The sequence below is a fragment of the Camarhynchus parvulus genome, chromosome 14 (genome assembly GCF_901933205.1).
Source record: "Camarhynchus parvulus chromosome 14, STF_HiC, whole genome shotgun sequence".
NCBI lineage: Eukaryota > Metazoa > Chordata > Aves > Passeriformes > Thraupidae > Camarhynchus > Camarhynchus parvulus.
This window is the reverse complement of record NC_044584.1, coordinates 5,394,914-5,420,906: the sequence shown is the minus strand read 5'-3', so window position 1 is coordinate 5,420,906 and position 25,993 is coordinate 5,394,914. Positions and strand designations below refer to the sequence as shown.

Genomic DNA, 25,993 nt, shown 5'->3' with positions numbered 1-25,993 from the left:
TATCCCAGTGGTTTTGGATCCCTGTTCCCAGCAAGGAGCAGGCAGGAAGGGCAGGAATGGCTCTGCTGCCCTCGTGGCTTTCAATGGGATCATTAAACAGAAGGGATGGAGCAGCAGCTGATCCCATTTGACTCCTGATGCTCCAGAGTGTCCTGTGTGGAGCCAAAGCAAATGTTTCCTTAGGGATCATTCCAGAGAGCCTGGCTCCTGCTCTCCTTGCAGGCCAGAATTAGAAGCACATTTTAAAAGCAGAATTTTTTTTTTCCCCTCCCTCCCCCTGTAAACTTCCTTGTTAATTTTGGTGTGGAGAAAAGACAATCCCTGAACAAACTCTGGAGGTTTTTTCCATTATCTGTAAACATGGAGTGAGCAAATAACTGAGTTCCTACCCAAAATGCCCCCCAGTTTGATATTGCATCTATTAGCTCAGAATTTGAGCTGAAGTGTGTTTTGATTAGAAGTAGAATAAAAAGTTGAGAGCCGAGTATTTGTAATTCTCCATCACTTGTTAAATCCTCACTCTTTGCTTCAATGCAAATTGTTCCAAGGAGGATTTTCTTTTAAAAGGTCTTCAGGGATCTCGAATTTTAGATGTGCATTGACATAAAATTAAATGTTCGAGTGCACAGCTGGCGTTCTGGGTGAGATGGAGGAGATGTTTCTGCTCTGTGAGTGTTCCCAGGGAAGGGGGGAAGTTTTCCTTTAGCTGCTCCAGCCTGGAGAGCAGCTCTGTGGTCATGGAGGAAAACGAGAGGAAAATGCAACAACTGAGGTCAAACTTCAGGGGTGCAGATCCAGAGCTTGGCTTAAGGTGGGGATGGGCTGAGCTGTGCTCAGAGCTGAGCTGGAGATTGCTGCAGGCCCCTCTGCGGTGGGGGAGGCTGCCCAGGAGAATTCCCTTATTTTGAAGGCTTTTTGTGGCTGCTCCATCCCTGGGAGAGCCCAAGGCCAGGCTGGAGCAGAGCTGGGATAGAGGGAAACTGCCCATGGCAGGAGGGGGAGCCAGACCAGCCTAAAGCTGCCTCCCAGCCTAGTCCAGTGTGGGATCCTGTGATGTTCCACATGGCAGCACAGAATCCCCAAGCTCTGGTTGTGTGGGGAGTCCCTGGCAGCAGGACGTGGGGTTGGGCTGTTCCATGGTATTCCCAGAGAATTCCCAACCCTGGACCCCAGAGCCCCTGGCAATGGCTGCACACCCAGCTGGCCACGGGCTGCTCTTGATTCACCCCCCACACCAGGATGGGAGGGCTGGAGCTGCTTCCCAACCATTCCTGCCTAATATTGGGATCTGCTGTTCCTATTGCTGCTGTAAGAGTGGGAAACTTTTCTCTCTGTCTTATTAAATCTATTTTTCAAGCTGTCACTTAAGCAGGTCTAGTGACAGAGTCGGATGTTTATGTGGCCCTGGACACTTGAACTCTGGTGTTTTCAATCACAACAGCACCTTTTGCCAGCCGGTCTGAATTAAAAACTCCCCCTGACCTTTTACCCCCGGCCCTCTTAAATTCATGCTTTAAAAACAGCTTAATGAGGGGTTTACTGGCCCAATTGGAAGTTTTTATTAAAACCTATTAGTGAGCTGGAGTAGCCTGCCTGAAGGAAACGATTAGGCCAGAGCAGCTCAGCTCAGAGCTGGCCCTTAGCCACTCCAGGTTTTCCCTAAACTGCTTCCAGACCCACGTTAACCCCAGTGCTGCAGCCTGCACGGAATTCATATCCTCTGCTTTAATTTATGCCTTGTCTGATTCCCTGCCCAGCCTCACCCTGTGCCTGGGTTTAATGTTGTTAGGCCTGCACTAAAGGGCAGCGGGGCCTTGGCTTGAGCCAGGCTTGTTTGGGAGCCTGGTGGCTGATATCTGCTATCAGAAACCTGCTGCAGCCAGGCTGCATGAGCTTGGCTCTGGGAGCACTGAATCAGCAGGGCCAGAAGCCACACTACGTCTCTTTAATTCCCCATTTCTTCCCAGAACATTCCCTGTTTGGCGTGGAGAACTGCTGCCCCTTCCCTTGTGTGCTAACCAGCATCAGAGGCAGCTCTTCCCAGCAGAACTGGAAACAAGGTTTTGGTTCAGGGCCTGTAAAGTGCGGCTGAGAAAGATTTCCAGGGGAGAAAGTAAAGATGTCAGGCTCAGAGTGAGGAAAACACCATTACTTCCCATTATAGAGGGGAAATGTTCTCCCAAATCCTCTGCTGGCCCAGCGAGGAGGTGTGGAGCCTGCTTGGGCACAGCCACGATGCTCCCGTGGTCCTGGAGAAGCTTTCCATGAGGAACATCCCAGCACCGTGGAGCTGGAGATGCACTGGTGGAGCAGCTGGGGTTTGAGGTGAAATTGGGTTTTCTGGAGGACACAGGAGCTGCAGGGTGGAAATCCCAGCTGGCTTCTGCTGAGAACTTCCAGTTGGATCTCAGCTTGTTTTCTCTGTGTTTTATGTTAAAAATTAGGCCAGTGCTTCTTGCCTGTCTTCAAAATAAACCTTACAAGGCTGCTGAAGCTTTGGAGATGTTATCTCCATGTTCTTGTCTCCATGGATTTGAGGGATACAGGCCGAAGCTCCAAATTTTCAGGACAAACCTCCAGTGGAAGGTGGCCCTGCCCATGACAGGGGTTGGAATGGGATGGGCTTTAAGGTCCCTTCCAACCCAACCATCCCGTTTTTGTAAAGCCAAACCAAAGGCTGAGATTTGGACTCTCCCTTCCGAAACCTGGTTTTAACCTGGAAACGAGCCAGATTCCCTCCTAATAAGACAATAGCAGCAAATTAATGGGGGAAAAAAGCAGGAAATTCCCAATGTACCAACCAGGGTGCTCTTTAATTGACAAATATTTTGGTTCTGGGATGCACCTTGAGCAGAAACAATCCCAAAACAAAAAACAACTGGTCCCTGTCCACACCCCACACTCCCTCAGGGTCACCTCCTGCCTGGATTTCTCCTGGCACAGGGCTGCACCGACCTCACCTCGGTGCATTTAAAAAAGAATGTTTGAGGAAAAATCTGCCATTAAAGTTATTACTGTAAAGTAGTGCCTTTGATTGCGGCAATTATGCAAATGAGCTGAAGGGATAAAATACTCCTTAACGAGGCCTGATGGAAATGGTGGTGCTGGAAGGAGTGCAGAACTTCTCCAAAGAGCTTTCCATGCCTGGAATTCTCTTCCAGCCCTTTGCCATGTTCCTGGATCTCGACCTGTGTCACTGCTGGCCGGCCTGCGGATGTGATTTTATTTTCCCTTAATCCAGGAATGTAAGTGGGTGGAATGGGAACGCTGGCCTTGCAGAAAGGGGGAAAGCCTTTCCCTGAGCAGATTGTTCCTGCTCTGCTCTTGTGACCAGCTTTTGGCCCGGCCTCGAGAAAAAGGAAGCAAACAGAAATGCCTTTGCCAGGCTGGGGGTGTGTTCTTGGGAGAAATTCGGGGAGAATTCGGTGGTCGGGCTTTGGAAGGGGCTGCAAGGGAGGTTTGGAGTCCCCATCCTTGGAAGTGTCCAAGGAATTCTTGGAGGTGGCACTCGGTGCTCTGGGCTGGGGACAAGGTGGGGATCAGGCACAGCTTGGAATCACCAAGCCCCAACTTGGCTTCACGTGGAAACAGCCAGCTCCAGGGAATGTTTTGTGAGCCCTGAGCCCACCTAAGAGCAGAATCCACCTCAGAAGTGGGAGATGGGAAGGTTTTCTCCTGATTTTTAGTGAGAAAGACAAGCTGGGGAGGCTCCAGTGCAAACAGTGGGTCAGTGCTGGCTCCCACGGGCTGATGGTCCTGGAGGGCTTTCCCAACCTCAGTTTTTATGGGATTTTGTGATCTTTCTCCAAAAATGGACTTGGTGATCCTGGCATTCCATGATGAAAGGTGAAGTGGGCTGGGTGACTGTCAGGGGTGGGGCTCTCCTGCACTCAGGCTCAGATTGAAGCGTTGCCAAGTTCATTGGAATTGTCTCCACCGTTTGTTTCAAAGCAGAGAGTTGGATCCTGGTCTCTCACAATTTGGGAAAGCGTGGCCTGAGTTAGATGGGAAGTGTCTGGTGTTGGATGTGGCTGAGGGAATTCTCTCCTAATCCTGTCTGGTGCTTCAGCTCAGGGTTTGGCTGTTGGAGCTGAGCTGAGGGGTGATTTTGGACTGGGTCAAAAAAGAGGGAGAGGGACTTTTTGTAGGGGTAGATCATGACAGGACAGGGATAGATGGAATAGTGGGAAGGAATTCCTCCCTGCGAGGGTGGAATGGCTTTCCCAGAGAAGCTGTGGCTGTCCCTGGATCCCTGGAAGTGTCCAAGGCCAGACTGGAGCACCCTGGGATGGTGGAGAGTTTTGGGATTGGAACTGGATGGGCTTTAAGTCCCTTCCAACCCAAACCATTCATGAATCTACACTAGGAAAAAGGCAATTAGTTTAATTTGCTGTAATTGCTCTTGGTGTGTAGGACTGAACCTGTTCTCAGGTTCACCTGCAGAGTTTGATCCTGGCCCTGAGCTCTCCTGGGCTCCTTATCAAGCCAGCACTTGTTCTTATCTCGCAGGAGCCTCTCTGTTATCTGTCCCGAGCTTTCCCTGGATTTGTGTTAAGCCTCCCATTAAACCCCAGGCTTTCTGCCTGCTCCCAGTTCCCTTCTGTGCAGGGGCGGGAACAAGCCTGGGCTTCAGGGAAGTGCCAGCTCAGTTCTCAAAAAAACATCAGAATCTTACAGCAACCTTTTCCCACCGTTTTGAGGAGGATTTGATGTCCAAACACCCAGCTTGGGCTGATTGCTCCCTGTTTGTGCTAAAAGGGGATTTTTAAACAAGAAAAGCTTGTTCCAAATTGATTATAAACCAGGGAAGTGCTGCCCAGCACCAAACTGCTGCCACCCCTTTGGGCTGGAGTTCAGCTGGTGTGACAATGCCTGGGGACAGTGCTCAGGGTGGACACAGCTCCCACTTCTTTGGGGTTTAAGGAGGTCCCATGGAATTCCCCAGCTGGAATGAGGCTGGGAGGGGGTGATTTATTCCTCCATTCCTTCAGGGAGTGGGGATTTTAATGACCCCAAGGGCACAATCCTCATTTTGTGTGTTCTGAGCCCCACCTGCCCAGGCTGGGAGGGGATTTGGGACGGGAGGTGTGGCATGGCCACTGTCACCTGCAGGGTTCTCCTGTGGCACAGAGGGATTTGGGAAAGAAAATCAGGGATGTGGGGCTGCTCTGAGCCTGCTCCAGCTGTGGTCACAAATACCCTGGGGGTTCTTGCTTCTCCCTCTCTTGGTTGTTCCCATTTCATTCCAAAGGATGAGTTTTCCCTCTGGAAAACCAGAGCAAAGTGCCCCAGCGAGGCTGAGCAGCAATACCCCACAAAGTGCTCCTGTAAATGTTGTATTGTGGGATTATTTTCAGCCTTTTGCTCTATTTAAAAAAAAAACAACCCAAACCCAGACAAGCGTTTTCAAGAGGATTTTTGGCAGATGTGAGAGCAGCTGCAGAGGACATTGGCTTTATTTTATGGGATCATGGAATGGTTTGGGTTGGAAGGGACCTCAAAGCTCATCTTGTTCCATGGGCAGGGACACCTTCCACTATCCCAGGTTGCTCCAAGCCCTGTCCAGCCTGGCCTCCACCTGATTTATGGAATTCTGCTGGATTTTAAACCCTTGTGCTTGAAGGATCTTGAGACGCCAAGCAATTCTGGCACTCCGTGTCCCTGCAGTGTTTGCCAGCTGTCCCAAACTCTGGGGAAAACCCACCTGCTTGGCTTCACCTGGAAGCAGCCAGCTCCAGGGAATGTTTTGTGAGCCCAGAGCCCACCTAAGAGCAGAATCCACCTCAGAAGTGGGAGATAAGAAGTTTTTCCTCCTGATTTTTAGTGAGAAAGACCAGCTGGGGAGGCTCCAGTGCAAACAGAGGATCAGGGCTGGCTCCCACAGGCTGACACCTCTCAGCATGGAGCTGTCTAAATTCCCTGTGCTGTCTCCAGGCTTTTGATGGAGGCAGGATGAGAGTTGGGCAGAGCTGCCTTCAAGGCTTGCTTCCATCCAAAGCTCAGATCCAGCACAGGGGGGAAAAGTTTGATTTTTATTTTTGTGTTTTCCTGAAGTTAAATAAACCTTGATGTGCAGAGTAACCCCTGGATAATCACAATAAACCGAAGGGCATCCAAGGAGCTGCTGGAGTTTTTCTTTTCCATTATCCAATGTCACTTCCAACTTCTGATTTATCTGTGGCTCCTTCCCATTCCATGCCCTTCTTCTGCCCTGATCTACATCCCATAAAAGTTTTCTGGCAGTGATTGATGAGGGTGATTCCAGCTCTTCCCATGGAGTTTTGGAGCTCCATTTTTCCTGGGGTTGATGGGTCCTGGTGGGTGTTCTTTTATGGAAGAATTATTAATTAAAGGGTTGGGATCTTGGCATTGGACACCTCAGGGCAGTGGGGAGCTCAGAGGGAGGTTGGACCCTTTTTAAGGAATCCAGCTCTTGGGGTATTCTCCATCCTTTTAATTGATCTGGGGTGTGGAAGTTTGGGTGGAAGTCCGTGGATTTTGGTTGCTTTCCACCAGGAATATTTGATGAGCAGAGAAGTAGTTTGGGTCAGGTTAAAGGATTGATTTTTTGTCTTTTATTAATCATTGAGAGGACTGGAAAAGCTCTTTGTCTGGAGCACCTTCTCCATCTCCCTGCAGGATCCCAGCTGGAAGCAGCCACAGCATTGCAATAAAAATGGAAAAAAAATTCCATTTTCCTGCCCATTCCTATCTGGTATTTTCTTTTGGCCACAGATTAAAAATCCATTGGTTAGAGCAATAAAATTAAGGCTTTTTTCCAGGACATTTGTCCTGTGTTCTTATCTATTCTTATCCCTTTTTTCCTGCAGGAAGGAGGAGAAGGAATGGTGTGGGATTGTTTTCTTCCCTTCTTTTAACTTGTCTTCTTAGGGATATTTATTTGACTGCTTGATGCTACTGAAGGTTAAATATTGTTTAATTGTATTTATGCTGGCAGAACCCCTTCTGGAATTCTCTGGGATTCTTCACAAGTCTCTATTTTGAGCTTTATTGCATTTTCTGTGTTCTCTTCGTGCATCAGAACTGGTGGAAGTGAGAGCCAGAGGTCAAGTTTGATCTTCCTCTAAATCCAGACTCCTTGATCTGCCTGGAGCAGGGAACAAACTCCATGAATGGAGCTGTCTGTGGATTTCTCCTTGAAGTCCCTTTGGCCAAAAATGTTTCCTTGGTATGATTTGTGGGAATGAGCTGGGGTTGAGCCGATTTCTGGACCAACAAAAGGAAAAGTCAGGATTTTTGGAATTGCTGCAGTTCTTTTTGCCTTGCCATCTTTAAATTAGGGAGAAGATGTGTCGTAGGTGAGAGATAAATACAAATTTAGACTTCAGTGGTAACAGAAACTGTGTGGTTTAGTGAGGTTGTGCACGTGAAGAACTCTTAGCAACCAGATTTTCTGTGTTCCCCTGCCTCTCCTCTCTTTAAATGGGAGCAGGAGCTCATTAATGGCTGAACATCATTAAAAATCAGGTTTGGAAGGGACTTCAGGGGTTTCACTGCATCATCTGAACTCCTGATGTGGGGTTAAATCAGTCCAAGATCAAATGTGCAAAACCTGAAGGGAAAGAGCACAAAGTGCTTGGGCCGTGTCTCAAAACCACCAGGGAGCTCAGGAATGGAGCTGCCACTTCTCCTGCTGTCCCCAAGGTTTGTTTGTTGACAGGAATTTCCTGGGAGCTGAAATATTTGGTGTTTTTCTGTCATTTGTGGCATCTTTGCACACAAGGCTGCTTCCTGCTGAGCCCTGTGTGGGCTGCCTCGATTTCCTGAGCTATTCCCCCAGCCCTGGCGTGTCCCAGACTCATGTTCCCATTCCTGATTTCAGGGCAACGCTACCTAGCCAAATATTTCTGGCCACCCCCTCACAGCGTCCCTGCAACTCCTCAAGAAATGGGATTCATTTATTTACTTTAAGGCCAGGGAAATCATTTTCTCATGGGCTTTTTTTGCATCCCAGGCCGGGTGAAACCGCAGTGTTAAGCCATCCTCCTCCCAGCCCTCCCTAGGAAGCTGGAGGGAGCCAAGGTACATATTTGCTGTTACTCCAAGCAGATAAGTGTCAGGATTTCAAAGCAAATTCCAGCTGAAATCTCTGCTGCACCTCAGCTCCCGTGCCTGGGCTCACAGTAACTCCAAGTTTTATGGCAACTCTCTGGTGTTTTCCTGTTCTTTTTGAAGGGTGGGCCTGGATTCATCCCAAAATTACCTGTCCTTGGTATAGCCTGGAGGAGAGAAGGCTCCAGGGTGATTTTGGGGATTTTGGCACCTGAAGGAGCCACAAGAAATATGGAGCTTTGCTGTGCTTTCTTCTCCTTTATTTCCACATTTTTAGATACTTCAGAAATAATTTCTCTTTGATATCTGCGCTTATGTGGCGGCTTAGAGTGGGAGGAGGTGTGAAAGGATCCCTGGGGGAAAGAGCCATGCAAAAGATGAAGGATGAGGGGCAGAAACCTCCGGGGAAATGGTTCTTGTCCCTTGGTTTGGGTTCCTGAGGGAATGCTGTTATTTTGGAAGGGACAATCAGTGTGGTGTGTCTGCCAGGGTGACAGCGCAGCCCATTGTCACAGATTGTCACCAGGGCAGACACTGCCAGCAGCTTTTCACTCATTGAATACGGGTTGGGAACCAGGAGGGGGAAATCCCAGGTGTAAATGTGGGGCAGGGGAAGTGCACTTGGACTGGCCCAGCAGGGCTGGGTATCTCAGCCAGGCACAGCCTGCAGAGACAGAAATTCCCAGAGGGATGGAAGGGAATGCCAGGGAGGTGTCTGAGGGGATAATGAGAGCTCTGGCTCTTCCCATCTGTCCTTTGCTAAGCTTTAAAATCCCACTTGTGTCCCCTTTATCACAACATGTAATGTAAATATTTCCCATTCTCATTTACATGGCTTCTTAATATTCCTAATAACATTCCCTAATAACATTCCTAGTTACATTCTTCTGGCTCGTTCAGCTTTTCAAGCAGGCAGTGGCCAGGGAGAGGAGGAGAACGCTTGAAAGTCAAGATTTGGTAGTTTAGAACCAACCCTTTAAATGTGAGCTGCAGCAAATCCAGCTCTGGGATTGATGTTTGCATGGGATTGATGCTTTGGGATGGCTGACCTGGAACAGAGGCTGGACAGAGATAAAGAATAAAGCAGGGATTTATTAAAAGGATCTCCTCAATGGATCCACCTTGGGCAGCGCAAGAGCCCAGCCAGGGCTGCACCCAAGATGAACCAAAATGGTCACAAAAATGGATCAGGTCTCACATTTTTAGAAGTTTCAGTCCATTTGCATATTGGAGTTAATTGTCCAATTCCAGCTTTAGGTTATGAAGTTCCACCCTGCTTGTTTTTCTCTCCTCAGTCCACGTTGTTTGTGCTCGTGGGGCTGAGATTTGGATCATTTGTCCTTGGTGCCCAGCTGGAGCAGGAATTGTTTTGTCTCCCTGCTCTGTGCACAGAGCTCACCATCCCCTGATGTGAAGCCAGACCCACCCACTAAAGCATCACAGAATGTGAAAAATAGAAAAGCCAAAGCCTGAGGCATCACCTGGGCCCTGATGTGCCCTGGCTGAGCCCAAGGGCCATCCCTGCTCTCCTGCCCCAAGGCTCCAGGGTTCCCAGGTGTTTTCTCTCAGACCCTTGGGGTGGGAGCTGGAAGCTCTGGAGCCTGGAGAGGTTCAATCCCAAAGTGTCATTTGGGATTAAAGTCACCCCCCTCAAATCAGGAGTTACCCAGACCCTGGAGCAGGGGTAAATCCCCATCCTGGGGGTTTGAGCCAGGCTGGAGCTCCTTCTCTGTCATGGAAATCCCTTCCTCGTGTTGGGCTGTGCTGTGTCAGCCCTAGGACGTAGCTCCAGTGGTGATTTCATCCCTTTTAAAATTTATTTTAAGAGAAAGTCACTGGATGCTGATATTTCCCCCTCCAGGAACAGGGAGAGCTCAGAGATCTGCAGGGAAAATGCTCCAGAGATGGTTGAGCAGGGGAATTTGGCCAGGACTTTCTGGCACACAGCTTGGACAGTTCAAATAATTTATTAGAATATTTTCCCATCTGTTTGTTATTATTAAATATGAAGGACCGGTGTTGCACAATCTTACCTTTTGGATTTATGGCCAGGAGAAATCAGTGAAGGTTTTTATTGAGTACCTTTTAACTCTGACTCAGTTACAAACAGCATTTTGAGCTTCTCCTTGGTGAGGTTTTAAAGTAAAATGAAATTAAAGCAGCTCCCAACACGTGCTGCTCTTTAAGGGTCAGCACTTTCTCTTTGGAAAATGATCCTGCACAGGAATATCTCGGAGGTTTTGATTTCATTTTTGTGTCCTGGGATGCAATGGATGCTAAACCCCCCTCTCTGCAGATACATCAGGAAGAGGATCTGGACTCTTCTTTGGAAATGCAGTTTTCCTTCCTTTGGGAAGCTTTGCTGTGCTCTCTTCTCTTTAATTCCACATTTTTAGATACTTAAAAAAATAATTTATCCTTAATATCTGTTTTATGTTGTCACTTAGAGTGGCACACTCTCACTTTATAAAGGGTTGATCTCTTAAATCCTTTTCTAGCCCAACTGAGAATTTGCAATTAGATTATTTTTTAAGGTCCCTTCCCGCCCAAATCATTGTGATTCCATAAAAGAAAAATAGAATTTTTTTAATGTATAAAACCCAATACCACTTAAAAACTGGCTGCTTAATAATTATTTTAACAAATAACAGATATTTTCAATTTGGATTTGGCTCCCTCTTCTCGTTTCGAATGATTTTTAACCAGAACATTTGTCCTTCCTCTTGCAGCCAGGGTGTCACTGGGTGCCACACGTGGCCTCAGGTGGTTGATAAATCACCAGGATAAGCAGTGCTGGTGTTCCAGCTGCCTTCCCACGTGGTTCCAGTTAGGGAATCCCAGCCCCCAGCCTCCCTGACAAGTTCCCCATCAGTGATTGAACATTTGCATCAAAGCCTGGGCAGTGATTTCTGTCCAGAAATTGAATTCATTCTTGGAGCAAGAGGTGCTGCCGTCCCCTTGAAATTGCAGGATTAAAGCAGGATGTTTTCCCAGCTTTTAGGGTATGGATGATTATTTGTCTGGAAAATCCCTGAGCTATACCTACTTTTTACAGTTTTACAGTTCCAGGTTAGTTTTGTGTTAAAAAAATGTTGGTTTTTTTTTTTTTTTTTGCTGGATCCTTCTGTTCTGGGCCATTTACACGATGATCTGGACGGTCCCTCCCACCCCAAAGCATTGTAGGGTTTTTCAGCCTGATTTAATAAGTGCAGAGTGAGGACTGAAATCATTCATCTGGTTCATTTTAGGCACTGAAGTCATTTGGATTCCTTACAGGGGGAACAAGTTTTGTGGTGCTGGGACATCTGTGAGGAGCTGTTTAATATCACTTGTCACTGCCCTGGCTGATTGTTGTTTTCATGTGGTCGATTCCGGCGGTTTCCAGCGAAATGTAAAAAGCTGCTGCTTCAAATGAGAAGCAAAAATCCTTAATTACATGGCGGGGAATGCGCTCACGAGTGGCCGTGATGTCACTCACGTGGCAAAGCCGCCACCCAGGCTGCCAGCAGCACGGGAAAATCTTAGCTTGTGTTATCATGGAGCTGCTGGGTCCTTCCAGCTGGCAGCAGGACCCAGGGAATGGGAATTTTTGGGGGAAAATGCTGCTTTTCTGCTCCTCTGCTCCCTTTACCAGCAAGGCTCCGTGGTGTTTGCAGTGGGGCTCCAGGAGGGGATCTTTGGAGCTGCTCTAGGTGGATTTTTGCTGGATTATCCAACCTTGTGACTTCCTCCAGGAGCCATGAGGCTGGAGAGGCCCTGGCACAGATTCCCAGAGCAGCTGTGGCTGCCCCTGGATCCCTGGAAGTGCCCAAGGCCAGGCTGGATGGGGCTTGGAGCACCCTGGGACAGAGGAAGGAAAGGGGGTGAAATGAGCTGAGCTTGAAAATCCCTTCCCATCCAAACCATCCCAGGATTCTCCGACTTAGAATTCTCACTGCACTCTATGTTACTTTATGAAACGATGCTGGACTGGTTCTTCTTTTTTTTTTTTTTTTTTTTTTTTGAGGTTTTATTTTTTAGGGGTTTTTTGTTTGTTTGATTTTTGGCGTTTGGGTTTTGATTTTTGATGTTTTGTTGTTTGTTTGTTTTGGGGTTTTGCCCAAAGATTCTTTTTTCTTCTCTTCAAAACCTTTTAACTTTTCTCAACCAAAAACCTGTTTTTCTTATTAGACTTTTTTTTTTGGTTTTTTTTTTTTTTTTGTTGTTGGTTTGTTTTTTTTTAGTTTGTTTGGTATTTTTTTTAAAAGGCCCCACCCCACTTGCAACCCTTTCCCTTTTTTCTTTGGGGGTTTTTTTTTTTTTTTTTTTTTTTTTTTCAAAGCTTTACTTTCTTTTAAAAAAAAAAAAAATAATTAGGAGGGGGGGGGGGGGGGGGGGGGAAAAAAAAAATGGTGAAGCCAGGCGAGTGGTGGAATTGCCCACCCCGGGGGGCGCCCCCCCCCCCCCGGCCGCGGGGGCGCGCCCCGGGGGGGGGGGGGGGGGGGGGGGGGGGGGGGGGGGGGGGGGGGGGGCGCAAACAAGCGGGGCACGGGAACGGAGGGGGCGCAAGGGACGAGAAAGAGAGCCAACCAACCACACCCCCACAGACCCCAACCCACCCCGCCCCGGCGGGCGCAAGAACGCGAACAAACCGAAAACAACCCACCCCAAACAAGCGGCAAAAACACCACAGAAAAAAAAGAGGAGAAGAGACAAGGAAAGCACCCGGCACCCGCAACACAGGGGGAAACGGCGCACGAGAAAACGAAGGGGGGGGGGCCGCGACACAGAGGAGAACGAGGCGGCCGCGGCCAAAAGCCGCAGGGGGGGGAAGCGCGCCGAAAAGCAGGGGAAGGGGGGGGGGAGGGGCGCGGGGGGGGGCGAGAGCGCGGGGGGGAGGAAAAAAAAAAAAAAGGGAGAAAGGTGCAAGGGGGGCCCCGCGGGGAGGGGGGGAGCAGGAGGGGGGTGGTTGAGGATGGAGGGGAAGGGAAAAAAAAGCCGGAAAGGGAACCAGCGGGGAGGAGAGCAAGGGGGGGGGAGCCAAGACGCCGAACAAGCGGCATAGCAGCTAAAAGCAAACCCCCAGGAGCCTCGCAGCGGTGGAAAAAGAGTTGGGGGATTTTTTCACCGGCGGGGGCGCCGCGCGGCGGCGGCCTCGCTGGAACATTTTGCTCATGGTGGGCGCCCTGTGGGGGGGGTGTGGCCACCCTAGCTATAGGGAAGGGAGGCACACCCCGGCAGACCGCCACCGCCGGGGGGGGCGGGGGGGGCAGGCGGCGGGGGGGGAGGTGGGGGGGTCCTGGGGGTGGGGGGGGTGTTTGGGGGGGGTGGGGGGGCGCCGGGGAGCCCCCGCGCGGAGCGCAAGGAGGGGAAGGGGGGGGGCGAACAGAAGAGCAGCAGAGACCGGAGCACAGCCCCGCACCCAAGAAGGCGGGAGGAAAGAGGGAGAGAGGGGAAAAGGGGGAGGGGGGAGGCGGAAAGCGCGCCCCCCGCCCGCCCGGCCCGCCCCCGCCGCGCCCAGCAGCCCCCCGCCCCCCCGAGGAGCCAAAGACAAAGGGGGGGAGGGGCGGAGGCCCCCAGAAACAACCGGGGAGTCCTAGAGAAGAGGAAGGAAGAGTGTTAAGTTTGAATATGTATTAAAAAAAGAAAATAAAAAAATAAAAAAATATTTTTAATTTTTTTTATTTGAGGAGGGTGTGGTTGAAAGTGGAAGGATTGTTGTGTGGAGTGGAGAGAATGTGATATTTTTAGAGTGAGTGAGGAGAAGAGGTTATGTAGTGTGGGTGAAAAAAAAAAGTTAAAAAAATATTATAAAATAATTTTTTTTAAAAAAAAGAAAAAAGGATGAGGGAAGTTGAAAAAAGTAGGGGTTGGTGTAAAATAAGTGAAATATATTATGGGTAAAGGATTAGTTTTTTTTTTTTTTTATTTTTGTTTAGGGGTTTTGTGGAGAACCCGGTTGGGCGTGGGGAAAGGGGGGAATTCAGAACAACCGTGGCCCAGGGTGGCCAATCCTGGTTTTAACTCATAGAGCAGGGCGCAAAAGGGAGGCCCAAGGGCCCAACGGGCCAGGAAGAAAGGACAGCACAAGACGGGCCCATTTTGTTTTCTTAAAAAATTGACCTGGGAAGGCCCCCAACACAGGCGCCCCAAGGGAAGGGCGTGGGTGAGTGGAGGGGCTCTCCCAGCCAGGCGTGCAAGATTGGGCCAGCATTTGTTCAGTGCCCCCAAGGTGAGTAGGGAAGTGTTGGTGTTGGACTTGATGCTTGAGGCTTTTCAGCTCAACATGCTGGCCTGCCCTTTCTTCACCCAAGACAGAAGTTGCTGTGATGGAGGGGCACCCCCAGCGGCGGTTCCCCAACCCAGCCCCCACACCCCACAAAGAAAGTTTTTTGCCTTTTTTTGCGGCCCTGTCTCTAACCTTCCAGCCTTTTGGTGTTTTTTTTTTCAAAAGGTGTAGATAGCTTGTTTGAGGCAGGTGGGTTTTCACTCCCGTAGCGCAAGAAAACTTCGTTTTCCCCCCCAGCAAGCCTTGCTTTCCCAAGCAGGGTTTTCCACCTTTGTGATCCGAGGACCGATTTCATGATTTAAGAAAGCAAGGCAACCAAACAAAACCAAAAAAAAAACCATTAGGGAGTTTTGGGGTTGTACCAGGGAGCAGTCCCACCCTCACTCTCCATTCCCTGTTGTTTGCCTTTTTTGGCGGAGCGCAGCGGGGGGCTTGGCAGGCTGGGAAGGTGGTGGGGAGCGGGGGGCGCCCTTTGGTGGGGACAGGAGACTGGGAAGGGGCTTCCACCAAAATTTTGCTGTGATCAGCCCCCTTCCAGGCTAGCCTTGAAACTACCAGGGAGAAAACAAGGAAAGTTTCGGGGCGGGATTGGGGGGCCTCCTCTTTTTCTTGTAACGGAAGCACAAACTACTCGCCCATGGGAGAGGGCCCTTGTATTGACACAGGAAAGCGAAGGAAGGGGACCTAAATTTTACTAAGAACAAACCCCAACAATTTTTCTTCCTTAAAGAGCCAAAAATTATTCCACTTTGCCCTGACATCAAAATGAAAGGAGCACACAGGGGTAAAAACAACTCTATGCAAAAGGAGGGAAGCGCCCACCCAGAGACACCACCCTCCCTGGCCAGTGCGTGCGTGGGCACCCCTCACCTTGAGGCCAAGCAGAGCCCGCTGTCCTAGAAAGGGGCGAACACCCCTTGAAGACAGAGTAAAAACCAGAGACAGACCCCAAAACAGCAGCCACAGAGCAAAAAGGAAACATTTAAATAGCTAGCTATTTAAGAAAAATAGCTAGGGTAGATGGAGTATTGGTGTTGGACTTAATAACCTTAAAAGCTTTCAAACTAAAATAATACTAAAATCTCTACCCTTTCTTTAGCAAACCTCTAAACAAAAAAACCAAAAAAAACTCTACACTATATAAACACCCCTTCCCTCACTCCCTAAAAACTAAAAAAAAACTAATTTTTAAATATAAAGGTTTTAAGATAGCAAAATATGTGGGAAAAGATCCTAAAAATTCATCCTAATTTCCAACAAAAACACCTTCCACTTTTAAAAATTACTAAAAACAAAAAAAAACAAAAAAATAAACACAACAAAACAAAAAACAACCACAAATTCTATATAACAAGAAGATTTCGGGGAATGCTGTTTCCCATCTAAAAAACATCTCACCCTCAATAAAAAATATAGACACCTTCTCCTCACCTTGAGGCTAAGCTGGAGAGCTCCTGCTTGTTCCTAAGAAAAAAACTAAACTTATTTTTCCTTCCTTAAAACAAAATAATTAAATCCAATATATACAAATCCCTCAAAATATTAACCACCCACAAAAACTAAAACAAAAAATCATTAACTTATATTATTTAAAAATAAAAAAAAACTCCAACTTTGTGTTCTACTTGAAAGTTCTGCAAGGGGAAGGAGGGAGGTAGGATTGGTAGGAGGTGTGTGGTGTTGGACTTGAGATTGGGCTTTAGCTCAAAAATGCTGGGACTGCCCTTTTCTTTGCCAACCTCTAAAAGGAACCCCAGTGCTCTGCCTGCTGGCTCCTTCCTAAACCCCTGGACAGGCGCAGCTCATTTTCATTAGGGAGAGCGAGATGGAGGGTTTTTAACCCACAACCCTTTTCCCCCCCCCACCCCAGGGCTGGCTCAAGGTGGCGTTTTCTGTGGCTGTGGTGCTGCTTGTCTTTTCGCCTTTTTTCTTTCCTTTTTCTCTTTTTTTTTGCTTTCTCCTCTCTTCTCCATTTCGATTTACTCCCAGTTATCACCCTCCTGTTACCTAAGTAGTTCCTAATGACTACCCTGGAGCAGGAGGTGGGATGCTGTTTCTCATCTCAGGACACTACCTCTGCCAGGGGGCACCTTCTCTCCTACTAAGCGAAGCCCTGCTTGTCTAAAGCTGAACTTTTTTCTAACTCCTTAAATTCGGTTCACCCTCAAAACAACCACAAACACAAAAAACTTCTGCTTCTTTTTCCCCAACTTCTCTGGAGCACTTGGAGCGTTTTTATCTAATTATTCCTTTTAGTTATCTCTGGGAAAGTGTTTTACTCTTCACATCCCAAACTTTCCACGGCGCAAGCCCAGCGAGGGCTTCAAAAGGAAGCCCAAAGGGTGGGGTTTCGCTGGGTTTTATAAAAGTTCCTCCTGGGTTTTTTAGGTTGTTTCCCTTTTCCCCCCCCCCCCCACTTTCTAGGGTTACCAAAGGCGGGTTTCTAAGGGGTGGTGTGTGGGCAGGGTGAGGTGTTTTGTTGGTTGGAGGGGTTGGTGGTGGTAGTTGGGTGGGGGTGGGTGTGGGAGCTGGGTGGGTGTTGGGTGTGCCTCTTAATCCCAACAACAGCCAGAACCGGTGGCGCGAAAGGAAGCCCCAGGCGAGGGACGACGGGTATTGGTGGTTGAGAGGGTTTGGCGTGGGGAGCGGGAGACGGCGGTGCCCTAGAAGCGAGGTGGGACGCGGGGGGGTAGCGGGTTGGGCTGGAGGGCTGTGGGTGCTGCAAGCCTGGAGAGACTCAATCCCAAAGTGTCATTTGGGATTTAAAGTCAGCCCCAAACGGGAGTGTCCAGACGCTGGGAGCGAGGGTAATCTGGTTCTGCAGCACAGCTCAGATATTCCCAACAGGTGCTTTAGGCTCGAGCTGAAACCAAACCACGCTGGGTTTCGGGGAGGTAGGCTCGGGAGCAGGTCTGATTCCAGGGAAATCAGTCTGGATTGGATATCTGCCTCCCCTTGGCTGCTGGGCTGTCTGACACACAATATCCATAGGGAGACAGCTGCACTGGGAGCTGGAAAATCTGGATCTGTTGGAGCAGCATTTGTCTGTGCCGTGCAGACGTGCTCTGGGTAAATTTGATGTGTGGGTGTTTCTGTACAAAGAGAAACAATTGGCTGTTTTCACCTTATCCCGTGTTTTAGGAAGGGGAATTAATAAGAATTAATTACGTGAGCTCTTTCTAGCACAGCCAGGTGTGGGTTGGTTTTGTGGTGAGTTTGAGAGACCCAATTCCCAAAGTGTCTATTTGAAAAGAGCCCCCAAACCGGCAGTGACCAGACCCTGAGCAGGGAAAACCCGGCCCTGCAGCACAGCTCAGAACCAACAGGTGCCAGCCGAAAGGAAACACACCTTGGGTTCAACCCAAACGGCAGGAGACCTAGCAGGGTTCCCTGTTCTCACACACTCATTTCCCAGGCTTTGACCCCCTGGGTTTGGTGTGTAGACGCGTCCTGGCATTCCATGATTTCCATCAAGAAGGTGAAGTGGTGTGGGTGAGTGTCGGGGTGGAATCTTCTGCACTAAGCTCCAGATTGCGTGGGGTAGAACCGGTTTGGCATCTAGCTAGGGAAACACTGATTGATTTTCCCCCTGCGGCGGCGGTTTGACACACAACATCCATAGGGAGAAGCGCACGGGAGGGGAAAAACGACGGGAGCAGCGCCGCGCAGACGGCCAAAGAGGGGGGCGACAAAGAGAAACGCCCCCACCGGAGGAAGGGAAAAAAGACAACGGAGCCCAGCAGAGCCAGAGAGGGGGGCCGGAGCAGAAAACCAGAGCAAGAGGGGCGGGAGCAGGCTGCCAAGAAGAGCTGGTTGGCTGCCCCTGGCGCCGGGCTGCTGCTTTTCCCCCAGGGCAGCGCCAGGGCGTGCTGGCTGGCGCGCGCGCGGCGCGGCCGGGGGGGGGCGCGGCGCGGGGGGGGGCCCCCGCGCCGGCCGGCGGGCGCCTTGGACCCAGTAAAACAAAAACGCGGCAAGCGGCCTGTTTTTTTTGAAACAAGTGGGAGGGTTACGAGCTTTCCTCTCGGCGGAAGCAGGAGGGCCCCGTTCCCTTTTTTTTTTAAAACAGGCCTTGAGGGCCTTTCTGAGACGCCCAGCCAGCAGGGGGGGCGGCCCCCCCCCCCCCCCCCTCGGGGGGAAATTGGGTCTGGCTGACCTCCACCATGCGCTGTGGTAAGGAGGAAAGGAAACAACTCTATAACTCCTAAAATTAAAAAATAAAAAAAAAAGAAAAAGGGAAAAAAAAGAAGGTTTTCTTTTTTAAAAAAATATGGTAACGTGGGAGGTTTTTTTATGGAAAATAGAAAAATTGGAATACTTATGGTCACAACCCCAACACCTTCCCGAGCCCCCCCCAGGCCCCCCCCCGCGGGCCCCGCCCCCCCCCCCCCCCCCCCCCCTTTTTTTCCTCCGGGGAGGGGGGCCCCAGCTACAAACAAACCTCCCTTTTGTGGGGGGTTGGTTGGGGTGGGTGGGATGTGGGGCTCGACTTTCTGGGAAGAGGTCGCCAAACACCCAAATGTGGGAAAGTGTTTTTAGTTTGGGTTGTTTCTTCCTTCTCTCCTCCCTCCACACATCTCCTCTCCACATCTCCCCTCCCCAACCCAAACCTAACAAAGCAAGTGGGTAAGGGGTGTTTTTTCTTCTTCTCTCTCCCACATCCTCCTCTCCTCCTCCCCCCCACAGAGACCCTCCCAAACCACCATGTTTTGCCCCCAGGCGGCGAAGGCTTTGGGAAGGAGAGGGCGGCTCTGGGGGTTTGTTTCCTCCCCCCCCCCCCACCCCCCCTTTTTTTTTTTTTCCCCTTTTCCCTTTTTCTCTTTCACCACCATCTCGTTTTTTTTCCTTATCCACAAGGCCCCCCCGTCCGCCTTCCCCAGCAGAGACGGAAAACCACAACAAACAGTTGCAGCGGCGCCTGCAGCGCAAACAAAAGCAAAGCCAAGCACACGCCCTTTGATTCCCGGCACAGTTGGAAAGGGTCTTTGGCTGCCCACGCTGTAGTGGGCGTTTTATCAGCGCGCAAGGAGGAGCAGGGGGCAGCAGCGGACCCTTTTCCAACAGAAGAGTAAGGGTGTTGGTTGAGAAGGAAGGAGGGAATGGGGGAGAAAGAGAGCCGATGTTTGTGCAGGGAAAAACACAAAAAAAACCCCCCTTAAGGGCCGAGCGGGAAAAAGCCAAACACTTCCCTAAAGAATTGTAGATGTTGGGTTGTTTTCACCTTCTCTCCTCCCCTCAACACATCTCCTATCCCACTCCCCTACCAAAAAACCCAAAACCCACAAGCAGGAGGGGCGCGGGTTTGGGCGGGGGTAGGGGGAGGTGTTTGTGAGGTGGGAGTGGCTGGGCTCTAGCTCTAGCTGCCTAAAGCTCCTATATCTCCTTCCCATCCAAAACCCCCAGGCCTGGGTTAATCCCCCTCTCCAAATCACCAAATATGGGTTTGCTGCGTCTCCTGGCTGTGCGCAGGCGGGCAGGGGGTGGGCTGAAAACGAGAAGTAGGAAGGGGGGGTTTGGGTGTCATGGCTTGCATGTGGATGCTCCTAAGCTCACACCAAAAGGGCCTTCGCCAGTTGATTTTATTATCCTTTGTCCGTCAGCATAACCCCCTTCTCACTCCACCCCACGCGGGGGCCCAGGGCTAATTTGACGTTGGGGGGGGGTGAAGAGGGAAGTGGGACAGAGAGAGGGCGGGAGAAGGGAAAAATGGAAGGTGTGGGTGGTGTGGGGCCTGTGGGGCTTTAAGGTTGTTTACGACCGAGTTTCACGCCCAAAACCAAGGGGACGCTTTTGAGTGACGCTGGGGTGCCAGCCAGAGGTTGCGGGGGACTGGATTTTGGGGGGTCTCCCTGAAGCCGAACGGGGACAGCACTTAACCCCACAACAAAGACGGCCCCAACCCAAAGCGCTAAAAAGATTGGAGGCAGAAAAGAATGTGTGGGAGCGGGAAAGGTTTAATGACTGTGTGTGGGAGCAAGGGGAGGAACGGGAGGTCTGCTGATGGCTAGTACTTGGGCCGGTACTCTTCAGCCAGGAGCCAGCTGAGAGCCCCCTCACCGGAGCGTGGTGGTTTGCCGCTCTTTCACTCAAGCCCGCCCCTAACCCCTACACCTTCCCACCACAACAGGCGCCGCAAGTGCCCCCCCCAAACAAACACAAGCACCCAAATCCAACCCCGGGAAGTCCCAGACACCCCACAAGGGCTGTGGGTGGAAGGGTTTAGGATTCCATGTCAGGGGCACGGATTTTTCCCACCAAAACCAGGAGAGGAATCCTGGAGTTCATGAGCTGGGAGGGTCAGTGGGGAACCAGCTGCTCCTCAGGTGGGGTGACCTAGCTGGTCCCTTCAGGTGTCCCAGTGTGTCTGGGCTCTGAACCCTGGTCTTGATAGCACTCAGGCCTCAGGACGTGCCTCCAGCCTCAGAGCGATCTGAGATTTGGTTCTGAAACTTTCAGGGCAGATGTGAACAACTGTGTGTGAGTCAGCGGGGAGGAACGGGAGGTTCTGCTGATGGACCACAACAATCTTGGGCGCGATTGTCATCTTACAACGTGGAACTGGCCTGAGCCCAACTCCCCCTCAATAGCAGCTGGTGGTTGTGCTGTTCAACATATTAAATACTCCTCAAATCTTCCTGATTGAGCTGGAATTTTTATAGAAACCACGGCACAGGAGCATCTGGGATAATCCCAGCACTTCCAGTGAACATGGAGCAGCATCCAGCAGCAATTTGTTTGCAGGAGGAGCGTGGAGAGGGGTCCAACCCAAATGAGCCCAAAACAAGAAGAGAATGTTGGAGGGGAAGGGAGGGGAGGGGGGGGGGGAATCAGCTGCTCCCAGGTGGGTGACCGGCGGTCCCCCAGGTGTCCCAGGGCGGGCCTGTGAACCCCGAGTGTGAAACAACACACAAACCACAGCAGGAACAGAAGCCCCAGCCTCAGAGCTGACAAAGAAACAGAAGGAAAGGAGACGAGGCGTGGGTAGAAGAGAACAACGAGTGTGAGAGCCACGGGAGGAAAGGAGGACGCGGAAGGAAAAGGAAAACAGGGCCCGGAAACAACAAAAAACAGCACAGAGAGCCCAGCAGAGCCCAGCCCCCCATGCTGGCTGTGGAACACCCTGTGCTAGCCTAACAAGAACAACCCCCTCAAAACCCGATGAGCTGGAAAAAAAACCACAGCAAAGGAGCACAGACAAACCCCCAGCACTTCCAGTGAACATGGAGCAGCATCCAGCAGCAAAGGCAGGAGAGAAGCGAAAGAGGAGGTTGAGGTGGTTTTATAGCGTGGGTGCAGAGGAGGTGGGACCCGGCCCTTCAAGGGGGGGGGCAGCATGAAGAGGCAATTTTTTTGCAGGAAGTAAACGAAAAAAAAGAGGGGGGTGGGGGGTGTGTTCTTCTCCAAGTTTAACATTTTTTAGGGGACAGAAATCAGGATGAGTCTGTGCTGGAAGGAAGAGGCCAGGAGAGGTCCAGGGTGAGGATGGATGGTTGGATATGGGATGGATGGATATGGGATGGATGGATGGATATGGGATGGATGGATGGATGGATGGATGATGGGATGGATGGATATGGGATGGATGGATGGATGGATATGGGATGGATGGATGGTGCAAGTGGGTGATGGATCCCAAAAAACTGATCCCTCATGGGTAGCTGTGGAGACCCCATCCCTCAGGAAGGGCTTTGTGAATAAATCAGAGCCTCTCCCAGCTCTTCTGCCCTAAACTTGGTTTTAGCAGGACCTTGAGGCAGGAGCAGAGCCCCCCATGCCCTCACTGGGGAGCAGCCAGAGCCGGGCAGGATTTAACCCACACTGGGTGAATTTTGGGGCCCAGAGTGCTGTCCCAGCCTGTGAGCAGAGTTTGTCCTTGGCTGCAGTGGCAGTTAAACCCAGCTTGGGGCTGGCTTAGCTGCAGAGCAGCCGGGGGTGCCAGGGCTGTGCCCAGCAGCTGGCAGCGCTGTTTACTGCGTGCTGCTCCCGGCACGGCTCCATCCTGCTGTGCCAGCTGGTGCCAGGATTCCAGCCCTGGCATCCCTTTGGGATAAGAGCACAGGTGCAAGGCTGAACTCGTGGTCTAGGCCATGCCAGGAAGGCTTGGCTTGGCTCGGTGCTGGGAGCGTCCTCCTGGAGCCGCGGGATGTGCGGGAATTGTCCTGCAGGATGCCAGCATCCTTCCGTGCCCCTGGCTGGAAATTGGGGTTAAGAACAAAGCAGGGAAAGCTGCTGCTGTGCCCTGCTGGGTGAGGGCAGTGCTGCTCTCCGAGGGAATGGATGCACAGGGATGCAGGAGTCTGGATCCCACCCCGGCACCCATCCCCAGCGGGGCAGGGTGGTGATTTCCATATGAAAACAGGGATAACAGTGGGATTCTTGTGCCGGCAGGAATGAGGGAGATCTACGACCCTTTTGGTGCCAGTCAGCCCCGGAGCTGGGTTCAGGCACAATTAACCTTTCACTTTTGGGATGAGCTGGTGCTTTCCTGCTGCAGCTGCTTTTTGGGACAATATTCCTTACTTCTCCTTCCAGAACCATTAATTTGGGCATCTGGCGGGGGTGGGCTGTGCTGTGTGGAGGGAGGAGGGGGAGTTTTAAATGGCTTTGATGTGCAATAATCTGAGGTTTTAAAATTGCATTTTGATTTAAGGGGTTTTTGCACATTAAGTTTAAAAAAAAAGGAGGTTTCACGACTGTTATTGGAAATATTTTCAAGCAAATTGAAAGTGGTTTTCCTTGTGTGACAACATCAAATCAGGGCCTGGAAAAATCTTGGGGTGGGGGATCAGGGGACTCAGGCTGAAGCTGGAAGGGATGGATGGGTTTGGAATATGTTTGGAATGTGTTTTCCTGCCTCTTTGGGCTGGATGAAGGGAATTGTTATGGATCACACTGGTGAAGTGCCTGGAGAAACCTTGGGAATGAACTGGAGCCATGGACGCTGCCTGGTTTAATTGACAGAGCTGAGAATTTCAGTGCCTTAATGGCTCCACCAAGGAATTTTCAGGAATTCTCCTCACCAATGTACCATTTAATGTCTTTCTTTTTTAAATTATTTCAGAGTACAATTGTATCACACAGAAATATCTGAGAATCAGAATAATTGGAGGTGGGACAAAGCTGCAGCAATTTCGTTTTGGCAGGGATAATTTGGTGCTTCCAGACGTGGTGAGGGTTGGACTTCACCTGTCAAAACAGAGCCGTGAGTTCTGCCTCTCTTGGAATAATCATTGCAATATTTGTAGGCTGGGATGGAGGAGAAAATGCAAAATACAGATTTGCATGGATTAGGTGGAGTCTGTCTGCTCCAGAGGATCCAGGGAATGGATTCATGGTGGGATCCCAAGGCTCTGCTTTGAGCTCAATCCAGGGTAATTTGGTTAAATCCAGGGATGGGTAAAATCCAGCAACGGGTAAAAGTGGTCTAATGGACAGTTTTGGTACCATTTTTTTTTTTTTTGTGATTAAAATTCTGAGCTTCTCATTGCGCTGAATGTTGATGATGACAAGAACTAATTGGATCTTAATTGCTATTTTTTGAAGCTAAAACTGCCCCATTTTGGCAAAAATCCAGCCCAGTCCATGGCACTGCTGGATCCATCCATGACTGGAGGAATCAGTGGCACTGCTTGCTTGTCCTGTGCCACTTCCCAGGGCACCTAAATCTCACTTTTTCTGCTTCATAGAAGTTATTAATTTTTTATAAAATCCCCCATTTTATGCAGTTTGTGCTTGGAGAAGAACAACACAACCCCAAAGCTTCAAACCCCTGAATTCCCCCCATGTGGGATGTCTGTTTTAGGCCAGCTGGTGCCAGATTTCCCCCAAATTACCCTTAAAAACCATTCAAGGTGTTGTTTTTTTAATCCTTCCATTTGAATGTAATTCCAGGATAACTTCCAGCACTCTCACCATAATTATTTCCTTCTTCACTTCTCGTTGGCTCTGCAGGATGGGAATCACAGCTCCTGGAGACAGGATTCCTGGGAATATTCCTGTGCCCCCTCTGGAGCCTGTCCCGCCTGCCCCAGGGCTCTCCTCCTTCCAGGATTGTCATCTGGAGCTTCCGCTGGCTCATCTTCAGGATCATGCTGGGAGCGGTGAGTGAGAACTCCCCTTGGGCTTCTTGGAGGTGCCAGCAGCAGGAACGTCCCGTCCCAAATGTCCCATCCCAAATTTCACATCCCAGCTGGGAATTTCCCCATCCAGCACCTCAGGATCCGTTGGTTTGGGAGTTTTTCCCATTTGCAAGATCATGATCTGAGCACTATGTGGGAATGTCCCATCCCAAATGTCCCATCCCCAATGTCCCATCCCAAATGTCCCATGCCAAATTTCACATCCCAGCCAGGAATTTCCCCATCCAGCACCTCAGGATCTGTTGGTTTGGGAGTTTTTCCCATTTTCAGGATCATGCTCGGAGCTGTGAGTGAGAACTCCCCTTGGGCTTCTTGGAGGTGCCAGCAGCAGGAACGTCCCGTCCCAAATGTCCCATCCCAAATGTCCCATCCCAAATTTCACATCCCAGCTGGGAATTTCCCCATCCAGCGCCTCAGGATCCGTTGGTTTGGGAGTTTTTCCCATTTGCAAGATCATGATCTGAGCACTATGTGGGAATTCCCCTTGCTTTCCAGCAGCAGAATCCCCCCCCCCCAATGTCCCATCCCCAGTGTCCCATCCCAAATGTCCCATGCCACATTTCACATCCCAGCCGGGAATTTCCCTATCCAGCACCTCAGGATCCGTTGGTTTGGGAGTTTTTCCCATTTTCAGGATCATGCTCTGAGCACTATGTGGGAATTCCCCTTTGGCTTCTTGGAGGTGCCAGCAGCAGGAATGTCCCATCCCAAATGTCCTATCCCAGCTGGGAATTTCCCAATCCAGCACCTTGGGATCGGTTGGTTTGGGAGTTTTCCCACTAACAAGGAAAAGCTTCCTGCTCTGGTCCTCAGGGTCTTTCAGCTCTCTCCTGGTTTTGTTTTGAGAGGAAGAGCAGGAGGGGATGATCTGTGTGGATGTGTTGGTGCTGCACTTGAGGGGCTCTTCCAAAGGAATTAAAGGGAATTTGTGTGTTGTGGCTTTTCCACAAGACTGTTGGAATCCTGTGGGTAATTCCCAGCTTTCCCTGGATTTCTTCTCCTTTGTTTTTGCTTTCCTGAGCTGTCACCCTCTGCTCCGTGCTTCCAAACTGAGCAATTGCTGCAGAACTGTCCCAGTGCCAGAGGGAATTCCCAAGCAGCTTGTAAGGGAATCCATCAGGACCTGACACATCCCATTAAAATTAAAATCGAGGCGTGGCTGGGGCGTTCTCCCATCAGCTCCCTCTGCTTGGACCTTCCAGGACATCCCAAAACTTGAAAGCTGAGGATCATCACTGTGGGAGGAGTGGTTGGGTTTTTTTGGAATTTTGCCTTGGAGTTTTTTCAGGGATCTCAGAGTGAAGGTTTTATTTGGGGCATTTTTCACCAAGGGGATCTGAACCAAATGTCAGCGCATCCTGAGGGATGCAGGCTGAATCCCAGGATCTCGATGCTTCTTTGGATTCAGGGATTGCCTGGATGTGGCACTCAGGGCTCTGCTCTGGTTGGCAGTGTGGGGATTGGTCATGGGATGATGATCTTGGAGTTCTTTTCCAGCCTCAGTGATCCCAGGATT

General features: G+C 50.3%; 1 protein-coding gene across 1 annotated transcript in view; it reads left to right on the top strand.

The window, feature by feature from the left end:
- LMF1 (lipase maturation factor 1) overlaps nt 1-25,993 on the top strand; it is a 139,023-nt gene that overhangs the window by 22,400 nt on the left and 90,630 nt on the right. The window contains 1 exon segment of the mRNA XM_030958167.1: nt 24,290-24,438. Coding sequence (XP_030814027.1) covers nt 24,290-24,438 — 149 coding nt within the window.